Source organism: Leiobunum rupestre, chromosome 3 (genome assembly GCF_980474605.1).
Source record: "Leiobunum rupestre chromosome 3, qqLeiRupe1.1.hap1, whole genome shotgun sequence".
Taxonomy (NCBI): domain Eukaryota; kingdom Metazoa; phylum Arthropoda; class Arachnida; order Opiliones; family Sclerosomatidae; genus Leiobunum; species Leiobunum rupestre.
Window position 1 is genome coordinate 27,437,704 of NC_143386.1, and position 16,215 is coordinate 27,453,918.

Consider the following 16,215-nt stretch of genomic DNA (forward strand, 5'->3'; position numbering starts at 1 on the left):
ATGGCGTTCGCCCTGCAAACATTTCCACCATTTTCGGTCCACTCGGAGCCGCTTAACGTTGGTCTTCGTGGGAAGACGTGGCTCACTCGTTTTGAGCGTTTTCTCATCGTAGCGGCTGTCAACGACGTTTCCGTGAAACGTGCAGTCCTATTGCACTATGCCGGAGATGAGGTATGCGATATTTTTGATACATTGCCTGATACTGGCACTGCTGCGGAATATGCAAAGGCTAAAGCGGCACTCAACAAATATTTTACGCCGTTGGTAAATGTCAATCACGCTATATTTGTATTTCGGCAAGCCATACAATATGAAAATGAGACAATAGATGATTTTTATACACGTTTACGTATATTACATGTAGCTACCGACTGCTCGTTTACTGATTTGGATGCTGAACTTAATTAAAGCGCATATTATACAAACTTGCCGATCCTCCTCTCTTCGACGCCGAGCTCTTCGTGATCTAACCCTCACGTTAACTGGTCTACTTGATTTAGCTCGATCTTTGTCCTTGGCAGATGCCCATGCCGCTTCGATGGAGAAACAAATCCAGTCACTGAAACTTCATACACCGTACGCGACTAACCCAATATCACACCCTATCGTGAACAAAGTACAAACTCAATCTGGACGATATTCCCGTTCGTGTTACAATTGTGGCAATCCATACCCACACGATGGTGAATGTCCAGCGAAAAACAGGCATTGTAATTTTTGCGGTCTTAAGACCGCAAAAATTACACACTACGGAAATCTGTGCGGGAAGAAAAAAAATTCGGATGCTAGCGGTAATAATCAGGGCAACAAAAACGAAAATCGAGGTCATGACCGAAATGGTCGCCGTAGACACAAGGCTAACATTTGGGATAAGAATAAAGCCGAGAAAAAAGGCTCCACCGTAAGCAGTACCGAGTCAAAGTCGAACACTCGCACAAAAAAGACTAGTGATTCAGATTCTTCTACGTTTACGTTGTCTTTGCTGTCCACGTCACCTAGTGGTAGACCTCAGGTCGATATAAAAATTAATGACACCGTTATTACGTGCCTCATTGATTCCGGAGCTGATATCAACCTTCTACCCAAAGAAAGTTTTCTGAAAATAGACCCACTGCTGAACCTTAAGAACACATCTAAGAGAGTTTTCACTTATGGTTCTGATGTGCCCTTGAAATTAGATGGCAAGTTCGAAGCTACCCTTCAGTTTAACACGACACGTCTTAAAGCAGATGTTTATGTCATGAATTACAGACACGGACAACCTTTACCAGTATTAAGCTATACAACTAGCTCAGATCTTCACCTTTTGCAAACGATTAACACAATAAGCGCTGATTCTTATATCTTTGAGGAATGCAAAGACCTTTTCATTGGCATCGGTAAAATGAAAAATTTTCAAGTTAAATTGCACATCGATCCAGCGGTTAAGCCAGTGGCTCAACGTCATCGACGTATACCTTTACACATGCGGAAACCACTCGAAGAGGAGTAACAGTCTCTCGTCGACCAAAATGTGATGAAACAGCTACTTGACCAACACCTTGTGAATCTCCACCGGTTCTTGTCCCTCGCCCTAAAGCTGACAAGCCTTGTGCACTTCGATTATGCATCAACATGCGCTGTTCGAATAAAGCAATTGCTCGAGAAAGACACGTCACGCCAACATTCGAAGATAACTTTATCATACCTGTGGCGCTAAATATTTTTCCAAAATTGATCTTAAAAATGGCTATCACCAACTGGAGCTTCATCCTGATAGCCGAGGCATTACTACATTTTCGACTCACAAAGGGCTATCCCGGGGTAAGCGTTTGAACTTTGGAGTTTGTTCAGCTGCCGAGATTTTCCAAAATGTAATCGAACAAGTTATCAGCGATATCGAGAATGCCGAAAATGTACGTGATGACCCCATCGTCTTTGGAGTGACCCCAGAAGAACACGATTCGGCTCTAAGACAAGTCTTAAATCGTTTGAAAGAGTATGGATTTACCCTTTATAAACGAAAGTGTGAATTTGGAAAAACAAGTATAACGTTCTTCGGCCACCCATTTGACCAAAACGGATGCGCCCCCGACGATCAGAAAGTGAAAGCCATTTGCGATGCGTCACCGCCAACTTGCGCCAAGGATGTCCGGAGTTTTCTCGGAATGCTCAACTACTGCTCTCGCTACATTCCTAACTTGACCACCATCGTTGAGCCCCTTCAATTACTTACCAGGAAAAAGACATTATTTCGGTGGACCAGCTCGGAAGAGTCAGCCTTAAATGCGGTTAAGAAAGCTATTACGAATAAACCAATGCTTAGGTATTTCAATCCGGAGTTAAGTACATATCTGACAGTGGACGCCAGCCCTGTTGGACTTGGCGCAATCTTGTCACAGGAAGATTCCGACGGGAACGTGTGTATTGTTTCCTATGCAAGCAAAGCACTCACAGATGTAGAGACACGGTATTCTCAGGTTGAAAAGGAGGCGCTCGCTCTAGTTTGGGGAGTGGAACACTTCCACTTATATTTATTCGGTGCAAAGTTTACAGCGATCACCGACCACAAAGCGTTGGAATATATTTTTAATAATCCGCTGTCTAAACCTCCTGCCAGAATAGAGCGTTGGGGTCTCCGTCTACAGCGTTACGATTTTCAAGTACAGTATCGGAAGGGTTGCGGTAATCCTGCGGACTTTCTTTCGTGCCATCCTAGTGAAGTTGACACCACCAAACCTCTGCGCCTCAGTAAGGTTGCCGAATATTTTGTTTCACAAGTGTGCCCTCTCACAACGCTACACAGCTTAACCGTAGACGACAATCTTAACGTAAACACTACGGATAACACCATGCAACTTGCATTGAAATATATCCAAACTAATTGCTGGGATGTATCTACAGCTAGGAAAACGGCTGGAATTGATATTGAATTCCTGGTGGCACTGATGAAGGTCAGGAACCAGCTAAATGAGAAAAATGGAGTAATTCTTAAGGATCAGAAACTGGTCATTGCTCCTCAGCTCCAGGATCGTATCTTGAGACTCGCTCACGAAGGGCATCAAGGGATAGTTAAAACCAAGTCGATGGTTCGTAAAAATGTTTGGTTTCCAGGCGAAAGAATTGAGAAAATGGTTCGAAATTGTTTGCCATGTCAAATCACGGGAACTTCACCTCCAGTAGCGCCTCAGGTCCCTTCTTAACTACCAAATTATGCTTGGCAATGTATATCTCTTGATAATCATGGTCCGTTACCTGACGCAAGCTATCTATGACTGACGAATATTCCCGATTTCCAGTCGTCGAACGTGTTTCGTCGACATCTTTCGTGGCTGCTCATCCCATATTACTTAAAACCTTCGCGACCTTTGGCATACCAGAAGTGTGCAAAACAGACAACGGTCCACCTTACAATGGTCACGAATTCTCCAAATTTTCAAGAGAAATAGGCTTCCGTCATAAGAAGATAACGCCAATGGGATAGTTGAACGTTTTACGCGATCATTGGGTAAGGTTCTCCAAACGTCTCGCGTGGAAGGCACTGATTGAAAGAGCGACATTCACACATTCCTTTTGAACTATCGTTCAACCCCACATTCCACGACGGAAGATGCCCCGGCAGAATCAATTCGGTCAAAAATACCTGACGCTCGTGTACCTACATGTACGTCGGTACAAAATACCAAAACCCTCCGAGAAAAGGACGCTTCTAAAAATAAAAAGCTAAGATCTATACTGATCAAAAACGACGAGCTCAACAATCACAGTTGAAGGTTGGTGATTCGGTGCTCGTAAAACAAGAAAAACGAAACCAACTAACGACAAAATTTGATCCTAAGCCGATGACAATCACTCAAGTAAAAGGAACGATGATCACTGCTCAGAATAAAGATGGCCGTATAACGCGATACGTGTCCCATTTCAAACGCTACGATGGTGGCACATTGAATGACACTGATTCTTATGACACTGATTACGATTACCCACGTGCGATTCAAGCGCCAAATGCTGCTGGTGCGCCCCCTTCATTACCACGGTACAACCTCCGACGAGATAGACGCCCCCCCGAGACCTCTCATCAAAGAAATTTAGTTTAACCCAAAAGTGACTTTTTTTTACCGAAAACTATTTTAAAAAATTAACAAAAAGGGTGATTGTTGTATATGTAAGCACTGTATAGCTATAGTGAATCAATTGGCCGCATGAGGGCGCTAGAAGGTAGAGGTAGTCAGGCAGACGGCACGGGAACAGTGATTCACTACATTGTTGTTATCTCTTCAGTTATTAAACTTTATTATGTTCTTACTTTAACATGTGTGATAGTTTTGAGTTATTTCAAACAAAGTTAAGACATAACACCTCAATCATAATAGACCTATATTCGTGGTTGAATATGAATACATTCATGGTAAAATATACTATAAAACTTCCTTCTCTTGTAGTCGCTGTATAAAATTTGTAAAATGATTACGTAATAACTTTGTACTCAATTTTTGGTAAGCGTAATCATTACGTAGTCGCTGTAATCGCTGTGATCGCCTTATCCTTTCTCTGTAATCGCCCTGAACTCGCGTTGTACTACCTCTGTATTCGCTTTGTAATCGCTTTAACCATTGTATTTACTATGTAATCGCTTAAACCATTGTAATCACATTGTACTCCCTGTAATCGCTGTGTAATCACATTGTATTCGTTGTAATAATTTCGTAATAGCCGTAGTCAGATTATCAGAATATTTTCGACGTGAATAACTGAACTCTTCCCCGTTAAAGAAATTCCGTTTTCGGGTAAAGAATTTAAACTTCGGCCGGCCAAGTTTGACGGAAAACTAAAACTCGCAGCGAGACACCTCGCAAAATTATTAACATAGAGTCGTTTGTCAATTGTTGTAAAGTGGCCCATTTCGGCCCCTACTAAAAGGCACACCAGCATAAGAGCGAATTTGGCCAGTTGATACCAATCATTTTAACTTCATTTTCGCGCAATGTTTGGAATGTTTATCCATTTTAACGTCATTTTTATTCCGTATAAATTTCTTAATGGTTGAAATTAAATTAACTCAATTTAAACTTGATATTTAATTGATTTTACTTCATTTCCGACTACTTTTCAATGGGCATACTTGCGCTTTTTCGGGGCATTCCTGAGCTTAGAGCTGGCATACCTGAGCCAAAGGGACGTTACGTCATTCAAATGCATATTTAAATGGTTTTACTTCATTTCCGACTACTTTTCAATGGGCATATTTGCGCTTATTGGTGGCATACCTGCGCCAAACATGAAGCTTAGAACGTATTAGGAGGTAGCCTCGCGGCAATAAAGTGATTCATCTGCATCAGGAAGTTCTCGTTTCCAGTGGAAGCGGATTGTTCGATTAATACCAAGGTCCCCAGGTAGCAAAAACACGTGTTAAACACGAGTAATATGATAGTGCAGTACACGTGTGGAGTTCACGTGGAGAAAACGGTGAGCATGTCACCCTCAAACACGTGTTTCAGCATGATTTGATAACGTTTTTCGCATGTGTGCATACACCGACCGTCCAAGTGTGCATACACCGACCGTCCACGTGTGCATAAACCAACCGTCCACGTGTATATTCATCAATCGCTACTTGTGTAAATACGTACCATGGATGTGTTTAAAATCGAACCATGCACGTGCTTACACACCCATTTTTACGTGTTTAAACACGAATCGTTCACTTGATCACATACTGATCGTCCACGTGTTTTAACACCGGTTATTTACGTTTAGGGCACCATTCAATACACGTGTTCGAACACATAATTTGTTCCTGTATAACACCTTTAATTACATGTACGTGTTCAACCACCGTAGTAACATTAAACGAACATCGAACTTCCATTCTTTAACCCTAGTAATTCTCCTACATTCATAAATGAAAATATTGCATTATTGTTAATTAAAAACACCCACAACTTTTCCATTTTAAATTTTTTTAGCATACCCGCCTAAAATTAAACATTAAATACGATTAATAAATTTTATGTCCAATATTAGTTATAAACTTTCGAATAAAACAATATTTTCATATAATATTTTAATGAAATTAATTTTTTAATAAAAAAGCAATATGATCAAAAGTAAACATTTTTAGGCCAGAGTTTCCAAAAGTAGACCGGTTTCGCCCTTTTGGGGCTCATCAGTGCTGTGTAGGAATTCTGGCAATCCTAGGGAATCTACCGATATCAGTATAACTAATAAACAATCAGAGTGCCCTATAAGTGAGCAGTCCATTGCAACTTATAGGGAAATTCTTCACCAACTATTGCATGGCGGTCGCTATTTAGCAGGCATCTTTTACGCTCGGGCTTCCGTTGAATTCCAACGTTAAGATATTTAAATCAAAGGTCAAAAATTTTAGGCCAGAGATTCCAACAGTAGACAAGAACAAGACGTACGACGGTCAGAATTCACACAATACCTCTAATGTGTTAAGTTTGTTTGAGCTATTCACAGCAACCTGCAACGCCGGTATCACAACCAAAATATATCCACGGTCACACACATATACATATTTACACTTATTTGTTACATCTAATCATAATTTGAAAGCCTCGAATATTCCTTCGATAAGTATCACTCTAATATTTTACATCTGATCACACTTATTTGTTACTACTAGTCAGCCGTTGAGTGTCACACTTATTACTTCTGGTCATACGCCGAAGACTAGGTTGATCAGTGTCATTATCATACCTTCAGGCCACGTGTAAATTAACACCAAAAAACCATCGTGAGTTAAAAACCTTTAAAACACGCGGAGATCACGTGTGATTTTACACGAACCGATTTTCGTGTAATTGAACATTTAAAAAACACCTTCAGGGCACGTGTAAATTCACACCAAAAAACCATCGTGAGTTAAAAACCTTTAAAACACGCGGAGATCACGTGTGAAATTACAGGAACCGATTTTCGTGTAATTGAACATTAAAAAAACACCTTCAGGCCACGTGTAAATTCACACCAAAAAACCATCGTGAGTTAAAAACCTTTAAAACACGCGGAGATCACGTGTGAAATTACACGAACTGATTTTCGTGTAATTGAACATTTAAAAAACACCTTCAGGGCACGTGTAAATTCACACCAAAAAACCATCGTGAGTTAAAAACCTTTAAAACACGCGGAGATCACGTGTGAAATTTACAAGAACCAATTTTCGTGTAATTGAACATTTAAAAAACACCTTCAGGGCACGTGTAAATTCACACCAAAAAACCATCAAGAGTTAAAAACCTTTAAAACACGCGGAGATCACGTGTGAAATTACAGGAACCGATTTTCGTGTAATTGAACATTAAAAAAACACCTTCAGGCCACGTGTAAATTCACACCAAAAAGCCATCGTGAGTTAAAAACCTTTAAACACGCGGAGATCACGTGTGAAATTACACGAACTGATTTTCGTGTAATTGAACATTTAATAAACACCTTCAGGACACGTGTAAATTCACACCAAAAAACCATCGTGAGTTAAAAACCTTTAAAACACGCGGAGATCACGTGTGAAATTACACGAACTGATTTTCGTGTAATTGAACATTTAAAAAACACCTTCAGGGCACGTGTAAATTCACACCAAAAAACCATCGTGAGTTAAAAACCTTTAAAACACGCGGAGATCACGTGTGAAATTACAAGAACCGATTTTCGTGTAATTGAACATTTAAAAAACACCTTCAGGGCACGTGTAAATTCACACCAAAAAACCATCGTGAGTTAAAAACCTTTAAAACACGCGGAGATCACGTGTGAAATTATACGAACCGATTTTCGTGTAATTGAACATTTAAAAAAACACCTTCAGGGCACGTGTAAATTCACACCAAAAAACCATCGTGAGTTAAAAACCTTTAAAACACGCGGAGATCACGTGTGAAATTACACGAACTGATTTTCGTGTAATTGAACATTTAAAAAACACCTTCAGGGCACGTGTAAATTCACACCAAAAAACCATCGTGAGTTAAAAACCTTTAAAACAACACGCGGAGATCACGTGTGAAATTACACGAACCGATTTTCGTGTAATTGAACATTTAAAAAACACCTTCAGGGTACGTGTAAATTCACACCAAAAAACCATCGTGAGTTAAAAACCTTTAAAACACGCGGAGATCACGTGTGAAATTACACGAACCGATTTTCGTGTAATTGAACATTTAAAAAACACCTTCAGGGCACGTGTAAATTCACACCAAAAAACCATCGTGAGTTAAAAACCTTTAAAACACGCGGAGATCACGTGTGAAATTACACGAACCGATTTTCGTGTAATTGAACATTTAAAAAACACCTTCAGGGTACGTGTAAATTCACACCAAAAAACCATCGTGAGTTAAAAACCTTTAAAACACGCGGAGATCACGTGTGAAATTACACGAACCGATTTTCGTGTAATTGAACATTTAAAAAACACCTTCAGGGCACGTGTAAATTCACACCAAAAAACCATCGTGAGTTAAAAACCTTTAAAACACGCGGAGATCACGTGTGAAATTACACGAACCGATTTTCGTGTAATTGAACATTTAAAAAACACCTTCAGGGCACGTGTAAATTCACACCAAAAAACCATCGTGAGTTAAAAACCTTTAAAACACGCGGAGATCAAGTGTGAAATTATACGAACCGATTTTCGTGTAATTGAACATTTAAAAAACACCTTCAGGGCACGTGTAAATTCACACCAAAAAACCATCGTGAGTTAAAAACCTTTAAAACACGCGGAGATCACGTGTGAAATTACACGAACCGATTTTCGTGTAATTAAACATTTAAAAAACACCTTCAGGGCACGTGTAAATTCACACCAAAAAACCATCGTGAGTTAAAAACCTTTAAAACACGCGGAGATCACGTGTGAAATTACACGAACCGATTTTCGTGGAATTGAACATTTAAAAAACACCTTCAGGGCACGTGTAAATTCACACCAAAAAGCCCGATTTTTCTGACCGAATTATTGTACAAAGGATAAAAAATTTAAGAACAACAATAGAAATTATGGCACTAATATAAAATATTATTAGTTATTTTTTAATTTAAAATGTTTGTTGCAAAACACGCAGATAACTGCAGCGGCGACGATCGGAAAATATTTCTGTGGGGTTATGGACCATTATGTTTTCATCTAAAAATTCATGCAAGCAAATGGACAGTTCAAAATTTTAATAACTATATATATTTTTTTTAAAGTGTTCTTTCTTATATCTCATCCGTCAATGAATACCTTGATAACAAAATTTAAATCGACATCTTTTGAAAAATACCTGTGCACAAGCCTAGATAAATAAGCCCGTTTGGCCACATACTTTACGAAGGTATTTTAGGTAAAATAGGGTACACGACGGGTCGATTTTCTGTTTGGACGAATCTATCGAAATCAATTTTACGGTTATATCATCTTAATGCTACTCGCATCTGCAATTTCAAAATAAATTATGGAAAAAGACTGAATTCGGACCCAAATAAAGACAGTGAGATTAGAAATTTTTCCCTGATTGCTATTTTTCCTCAATTTTATTTCCGTGGGGGCTCTGCCCTCGTTTGAATTTCCCTGTGGGGATTATAGCCCCAGAGCCCTGACAGGATCGCCGTCACTGAATAACTGTTCTAGCTACTTTTCTTTATGAGGAGTGGATATAGTCAGTATCAACCACAGAAATCGGAATAACTAACTAGAGTGATTTTTGAAATATTGCAGCGCACACCGTGATCTGGCAACACTGGAACGTTGCCTGAAAGCAAAAACTACGTAACTTTATCTTCACATTTAATAAGTTTAAAGATACGTTGTTTTGGCTTTGAGGCGACGATTTTATGTAAAGTTCATAAGAAATAATGTAACTATAGAGAATATAAATAGTACCATTATAGTCAATAGGTTGGAAATATGGTACATTTTGGTACTATACAGAGTGTTTTTTTTTTTACTCGAAAAAGTTATTTTTTTCAAAAACTATGTTTATACGTGCCGGGGGACACTTTCTACCAAAATTGCATCTAAATCGAAAAATATTTTCACGTTTTTTGAAAATTTTAATTTTAACCGCTAGGTGCTATAAGAAAATTGTCAATGAGAAAATTGTAGAGCGTCACCGAAAACGTACAAATTGCGTTGGCGCGAGAAAAAAGACGTCTTTTTCACTAACAAAATACGACTTGAAAAAGTTATACAAGCTAAAATAACTTTTTTGAGAGTAGTGTAACTTTATGAAAGTCAGAAATTTGTTAATCTGGTGTTTAATGCAATAAACACCGCTGAAAATCGAGTAGACAATGGCGAAGAAATTAAATTAAATTAATTAAATTATTAATGGCGATTTAAATTACGTAAGATCTGGCGACCTTGCTGGCCAATGTGCCGAACCGTTTCTTCCTATTCATCGTTTTGAAATAAAGTATTTCACATTTCGGGGGTCATGAGGCGTGGCACTCTTTTGGAAACCACATCTGGCTCATTTAGCTATTGACTTTTCCTATTAGTTTTTTAAACTAATAGGCCTGTGTTTGCATCTAGTCGTATTCGAAACCTATTTTAACCCTGATAGGCGAGAAGATAAATAAACCACAGGTTTAAAGGTCAGTGTGTGTCAGAATTTATACCTAATAACAGAGACCATACCACCGGAGGCCTATCATTATAGTGCCCTACGCCAGCGTCCACCTAGACCGCACAGGTCACAAATTCAGCATGGGTAGCAGTACCCTACTACTGATGGTCGCACCTTTGACGCAAGCCACGCAACCCAGCAGAAGGTGCAGCAATGGGTGGACCAATCCCCACCTAGCACTCAGCAGTGGGAGTAAGAGTGGATGCTGTAGAAACTCCAGCCGACACCCTACCTACGTAGGTAAAGAGTCAAACCCTTTGGAGAGAGCTCCTAAAGGGGAACGACGAGCACACAGCAGTCTAAGTAACCCGGCACAGCCGGCCCCGGAGATCTTGGACTTTGAAAACACCGTTTTAGCCTACTTTGCCGCATACCCACGTTGTAATTGTGCCGCGGCGAGTAAGGATTTGGCTTGCAGTAAAACTCGCATTTGGGAAATTTTACAAAGGCATAAGTACCATCCTTACAGAGCAACGCTTGACCACGGTTTACAAGATGGAGACGCTCAACAACGGCTGGATTTTTGCAACTGGCTGCTAAATTCTGTGCACGATGACCCACAATTCCTCCGCAACATGCTATTCTCGGATGAATCCTCGTTTGCAAGAGACGGCCCTTACAATCACCAAAATAATCATGTTTGGGAAGACTCAAACCCACACTGAGGATATGAACACCGTCACCAATTTCAATTTGGGCGCTTGAATGTTTTGATTGGTCTTATTGGAAACCGGTTAATTGGTCCAGTATTCTTACCGCAAAATCTAAATGGCCAGAGTTTTTTAGATTTCTTGGGAAATGAGCTAGAACAACAACTTGGCGAACTGCCGTTGGCGTAACGAGCAAGACTGTGGTTTCAGCAAGACGGTGTCCCGCCTCATTACCACAAAGCCGTGAGAGATTACCTTAACAACGAATTTCCACAACGATGGATAGGGAGAAACGGTACCGTACACTGGCCAGCAAGGTCGCCCGATCTGACTCCGTTGGATTTCTTTCTTTGGGGCTTCGTCAAGGACAAGGTGTACGCCACTCCGGTTGAGACCCTTGAAGAGCTGCGCCAACGAATTGGAAACGCTTGCCGGGAAGTAACCCCGGAAATGATTCAAACCGCCTTCGACAATATGATTGTTCGCGCCCAAGCCTGCATCGCAGCCGAAGGTGGTATTTTCGAAACGTACTTATAAATTTTGTTTGTAAGTAGATAAAAATGTCTCTTTGTTTTTTAAAAAAATTCGCATTTTTCATCCTATGAAATAAAATCGTGTAATACCTTCTTCGCCATTGTCTCCTAGATTTTTCAGCGGTGTTTATTGCATTAAACACCAGATTAACAAATTTCTGACTTTCATAAAGTTAATTTTACACTACTCTCCCAATGGAATTTAAAAAAAGTTATTTTAGCTGGCCCCACTTTTCAAAAAACGTGAAAATATTTTTCGATTTAGATGCAATTTTGGTGGAAAGTGTCCCCCTGCACGTATAGTGTACAGTACAAATTTCAACTTTCTAGAAAACATAGTTTGGGAAAAAGATCACTTTCTCGAGCAAAAAAAACACCCTGGATAGTATGCTCTCAAAATAATAGTACCATTTATAATATGATGCAAAATTATGGTATTTGTACAATAATTATAGTACGTATGGCAACGCAGTCTTCGCATCTAGTCATGGCGTATACACTTAATATAAATTGGGTAAAAATATTAAAATTGAGTAAAAAGACCACAATTGGGTAAATCTGATTAAATTTCGATAAAATTGGATTAACCATATAACGTGGGACGAAAATTGGGTAAACGTAATCAAATTTGTTAAAAATTAGGTAAATGTCATTAAATTATATACACGTCGTCTACATAGTTTTCAATTTTGCTATATATCAGGAAAAAATTGGTAGGCTATAGGTTGAAATTTAAAATATCTATATTGAAATTGGCTTACTCCCTATAATCGGAAGGATAGTTATCTTTAAGTAAACTTCACTAGAATTTCTATTGTTAACGAAGGCTGTAATTTTTGATACACGTACTCTTTTGTATCAAACAGTATCTTTTGTAAAGAATACTTGTAAAGAGATAACTCTTATCACAATTGAATGTCTTTGGAGAGCGTAAATTGGCAAATGGGAATGAAAATTGAAAGACTCGCATGAGGAAAACAAACTAGAAGGCCATTAGAATTCTGCTAAAAGAAACGAGATAACATCGAGACAGTTGAAAGTCTAAACTACTAGTGTCCAATCTCTTATAAAGGTATGTCGCTATTGTGCTGAAGATGCCAATGCTCTGCTTTTAATTTTACTGCGCATGACCAGTAAAGGTGTTTTTATATTAAAACTATAATTATTAAAATAACAATTAATATGACTTTTGTAGTCTTGTTCATTCTTTATTTGTGCTCCAGCTTTTTTCAAATATGATAGAAAATATAATTTTTATTTCAAATTCATAGACAAAAACGTTAATATTTAAGAAAATTTAAATAACAAAAAATTCTTTAAAACTTGACTTATAAAATGTTTATTTAAAAAATGTACTAAACTTTAACAAAAAATTTCGGCCTTCAAAATATTTTAAATTGGTAAATTAGGCACCGCTGTCGTGACGAACCTTATATTTTAATAAATTTGAGGTCAAAGTTCAGAACAATATTATTTAATAATAGTAGGATTGATATTCGTGAAAAGTCAGTCAATAACTCGAACTTAAAATGTATTTTAAAGTTTAAATGTATAAATTTTAAAAAATCGCAAATTATATTAATTTTAATTTCAACATTATCAATTCCAATTTGAATACCTGAATTGAAGCAATTTGACAATGTAATTTTTTGTCGTAACGATTTTGAACGTGACCAAATCTTAATGTTGTTTAAATATAATCAATATAAATGATAGATACAGGTAGACCCGATTTTTAAGTCACGTTCCGTTTACTTATATATTTGCTATTTAAGCTAGAAATATAGGCGTTTAGATTAACAAATTGGAGATAGCTTTTAATCCTTTTAATAAAAGACAATTTGCCAGATTATGGTTTAAGTATCAAATATTTATTAAAGGGAATATAACCTCAGCAATTTGGTGTGGAACACCAACGTTTGCAACTCTAGCCTTTCTTGCCTTTGGCTTTAAAAATGTTTGGCGCCACTGTACAGGGAAATTTGAAAAATTGAAGGGGTCTTCCATAAAGATTGCTTCGTAGGGTACATTCCCTTTAACCTGAGTCAATGATAATGTCACAAGAAACCTCTTAACTAGTAACTTGACCGAGCTGAAGATTACTAATGGAACAATCAGGTTATCATCCGCTGAAAGGACTTATAGCACGGTCACACCGCTAGCTTCTTACCAGGTCAATTTTACTATGTGAAAAACGATGATTAAAACTATTCAGCTAGGTATAACCTTGTAAAGTGTTGAAAATATTTTTCAGAAATGTCTTCTTCATCCACCGTGGTTCTTCCGGATTACCAAATGGTGGACGGCTACAGATTACCTGGCCATAACTTCTCCGTCGAAGGTTTTCGAGAAGTACTGAAATACAAACCCCAAGACGAAGACATTTTCATAGCAACGTACCCAAAGTGTGGCACGACGTGGTTGCAACAAATTGTCTACCTGCTTTTCAACCAAGGCATACCATCGAGCGACGGCCAAGAATTCTTCGCAAACACCCCCTTTCTAGAGAAATCAGGCCTCGAGGCAATTCTAACCATGAAACGACCAAACGCCATCAAGACGCATTTGCCGTTCCAATTGGTTCCGTATTCGACAAAAGCAAAGTACATTTACGTCTCACGAAATCCGAAAGACTGTTGCGTTTCGTTTTACCATCACACAGTCAGCAGTCGCGCTTACAACTTCGAAGATGGTGAATTCGATCCCTTTTTCGAATTGTTCATCAACGGGGACGTGGATAATGGCGATTATTTCGAACATCTACTGTCCTGGTACCAACGCAGAAACGATGCCAACGTGCTGTTTCTGATTTACGAGAAGATGAAGTCGGATCTACGAAGTGTTATTTTGGAAATAGCTCGATTTCTGGGCGACAGTTACAGGGAGGCCTTGGAAAGAGACAACGACTTGCTTCGAAAAATCGTCGACTTCAGCGAGTTCGGTTACATGAAAACTAAGGTTAACGATTTCTTTAACGATTACTACAAATATCCTCACGTGTTGGTTCGCAAAGGGAATGTCGCCGGCTGGACGGAAGAACTCTCCGAAGAGCAAAGTAAACGGTTGGACGAAAAAACTGAGCTTAAGTTTAGTGGCACTAACATTCTTAACTATTGGAAGGAAATAGGTTGCATATAATCAAAAGAAAATAGAGAATTGAGTTTTGAGGTTTCAAATTTTACTTTAACCAAATACAGTTTTTCGTGAAGTTTATAATATCCATAAGTAAAATATCTGTTGTAATGAATAGTAGTTAGCCTATGTAGTTAGTTATGCTTTTAATGTGTTTAAAAAACCTTTTATAAATTTTTGTGCAGTTATTCATTTCCATGAAATATTTATTGTTAATTAATCTAATGAAAGTAGAAAATTTTCGTTATTTAAAATATCGAATCAGGCTTCAAATTCTTTCAAGACCAGTTAGTGGATTACTTCATTTTAAAAGAGTTTGGACCAATTTTACTTCCTCTTTTTCTGGGGCGCATTAATACAAGTAGCAACCACAGAAGTAGCTTCAATATTCAATAAGTTCAATTTTTTATCCACTACATGTATATACTTTTGATATAAATAGAAAGACATAAGCTATTTGTAAGGATATAAGGATACAAGCTCTGTTTAATTGTTAGAATTGGTAGAACCTTACAGTGTATTATTTTCATGCAACTGATCTTGTCGAATGTGTTACTAAGAAAATAAAGGATTAAGTTTAAACTATAGGTACTTTGAACAATTCACACAGACGATGTTGGTGGAAAACCAAATTACAAGATATTTTGTTAATACGAACCACCACTAAACTAGATTTCCAAGAATAGTAAGACATGTTAAAACTATAATAACTACAAATATGTTAAACCTGAAATAGAAACGTCTTCTATTCAAATATTTGCAATGGATTATGCGTCGTTGTAAACTTGTTAAAGTACTTAAATATTTGAAATTGATAATGGGTGGTTGTTAGAGTAGCCCAGTATTTTTCATTGATTATTGGTTAATTATGAGCACTAGAATAGGCTTTATTCGATTATGGGTAGTTGAGAGAATGCTAGAGTGGTTGGGAAAGTCCTTGAGTATATTCTAAATTGATTATCGGTATACTGGATAGTACTCGAGAATTATTTTGAGTATTTACAGGAAAATTAGTTAAGAAATTAGCTAGAAACCTCTCACAGAGTAATACTACCTGTGCTTTGCTTCTGGGTCGTAGCCCAATATTTCAAATTCGCATCACTATAATTTTTCAAATAACATTCTGGTTTTGAAATACGAAATATTGGATGACGTTAAATTGTGGGTTTTTCAATGATTTTGCTGATTTTTCAAACATTTTACATTTTATAAAAATCTCGGGATTTTAATTTTTTAGGTGTGTTTTTTGGTGTTTACAAATATTAAACGGAATTT

The 16,215-nt window shown here is 37.9% G+C and overlaps 1 protein-coding gene across 2 annotated transcripts; it reads left to right on the forward strand.

Annotated features, from left to right (window-relative positions):
• Positions 1-12,782: 12,782 nt before the first annotated feature.
• Positions 12,783-15,527, forward strand: LOC149951336 (sulfotransferase ssu-1-like). Of its 2 annotated transcripts, XM_090167975.1 has the most exons (3): positions 12,783-12,880; positions 13,689-13,981; positions 14,063-15,527. In XM_090167975.1, exon 3 carries the CDS (start codon positions 14,065-14,067, stop codon positions 14,944-14,946), a length of 882 nt encoding a protein of 293 aa, XP_090024101.1. In that variant the 5' UTR covers positions 12,783-12,880; positions 13,689-13,981; positions 14,063-14,064; the 3' UTR covers positions 14,947-15,527. The 2 variants fall into 2 exon arrangements, with proteins under 2 accessions (XP_090024101.1, XP_090024100.1); XM_090167974.1 differs by lacking the exon at positions 13,689-13,981.
• The last annotated feature ends 688 nt before the right edge of the window (positions 15,528-16,215 follow it).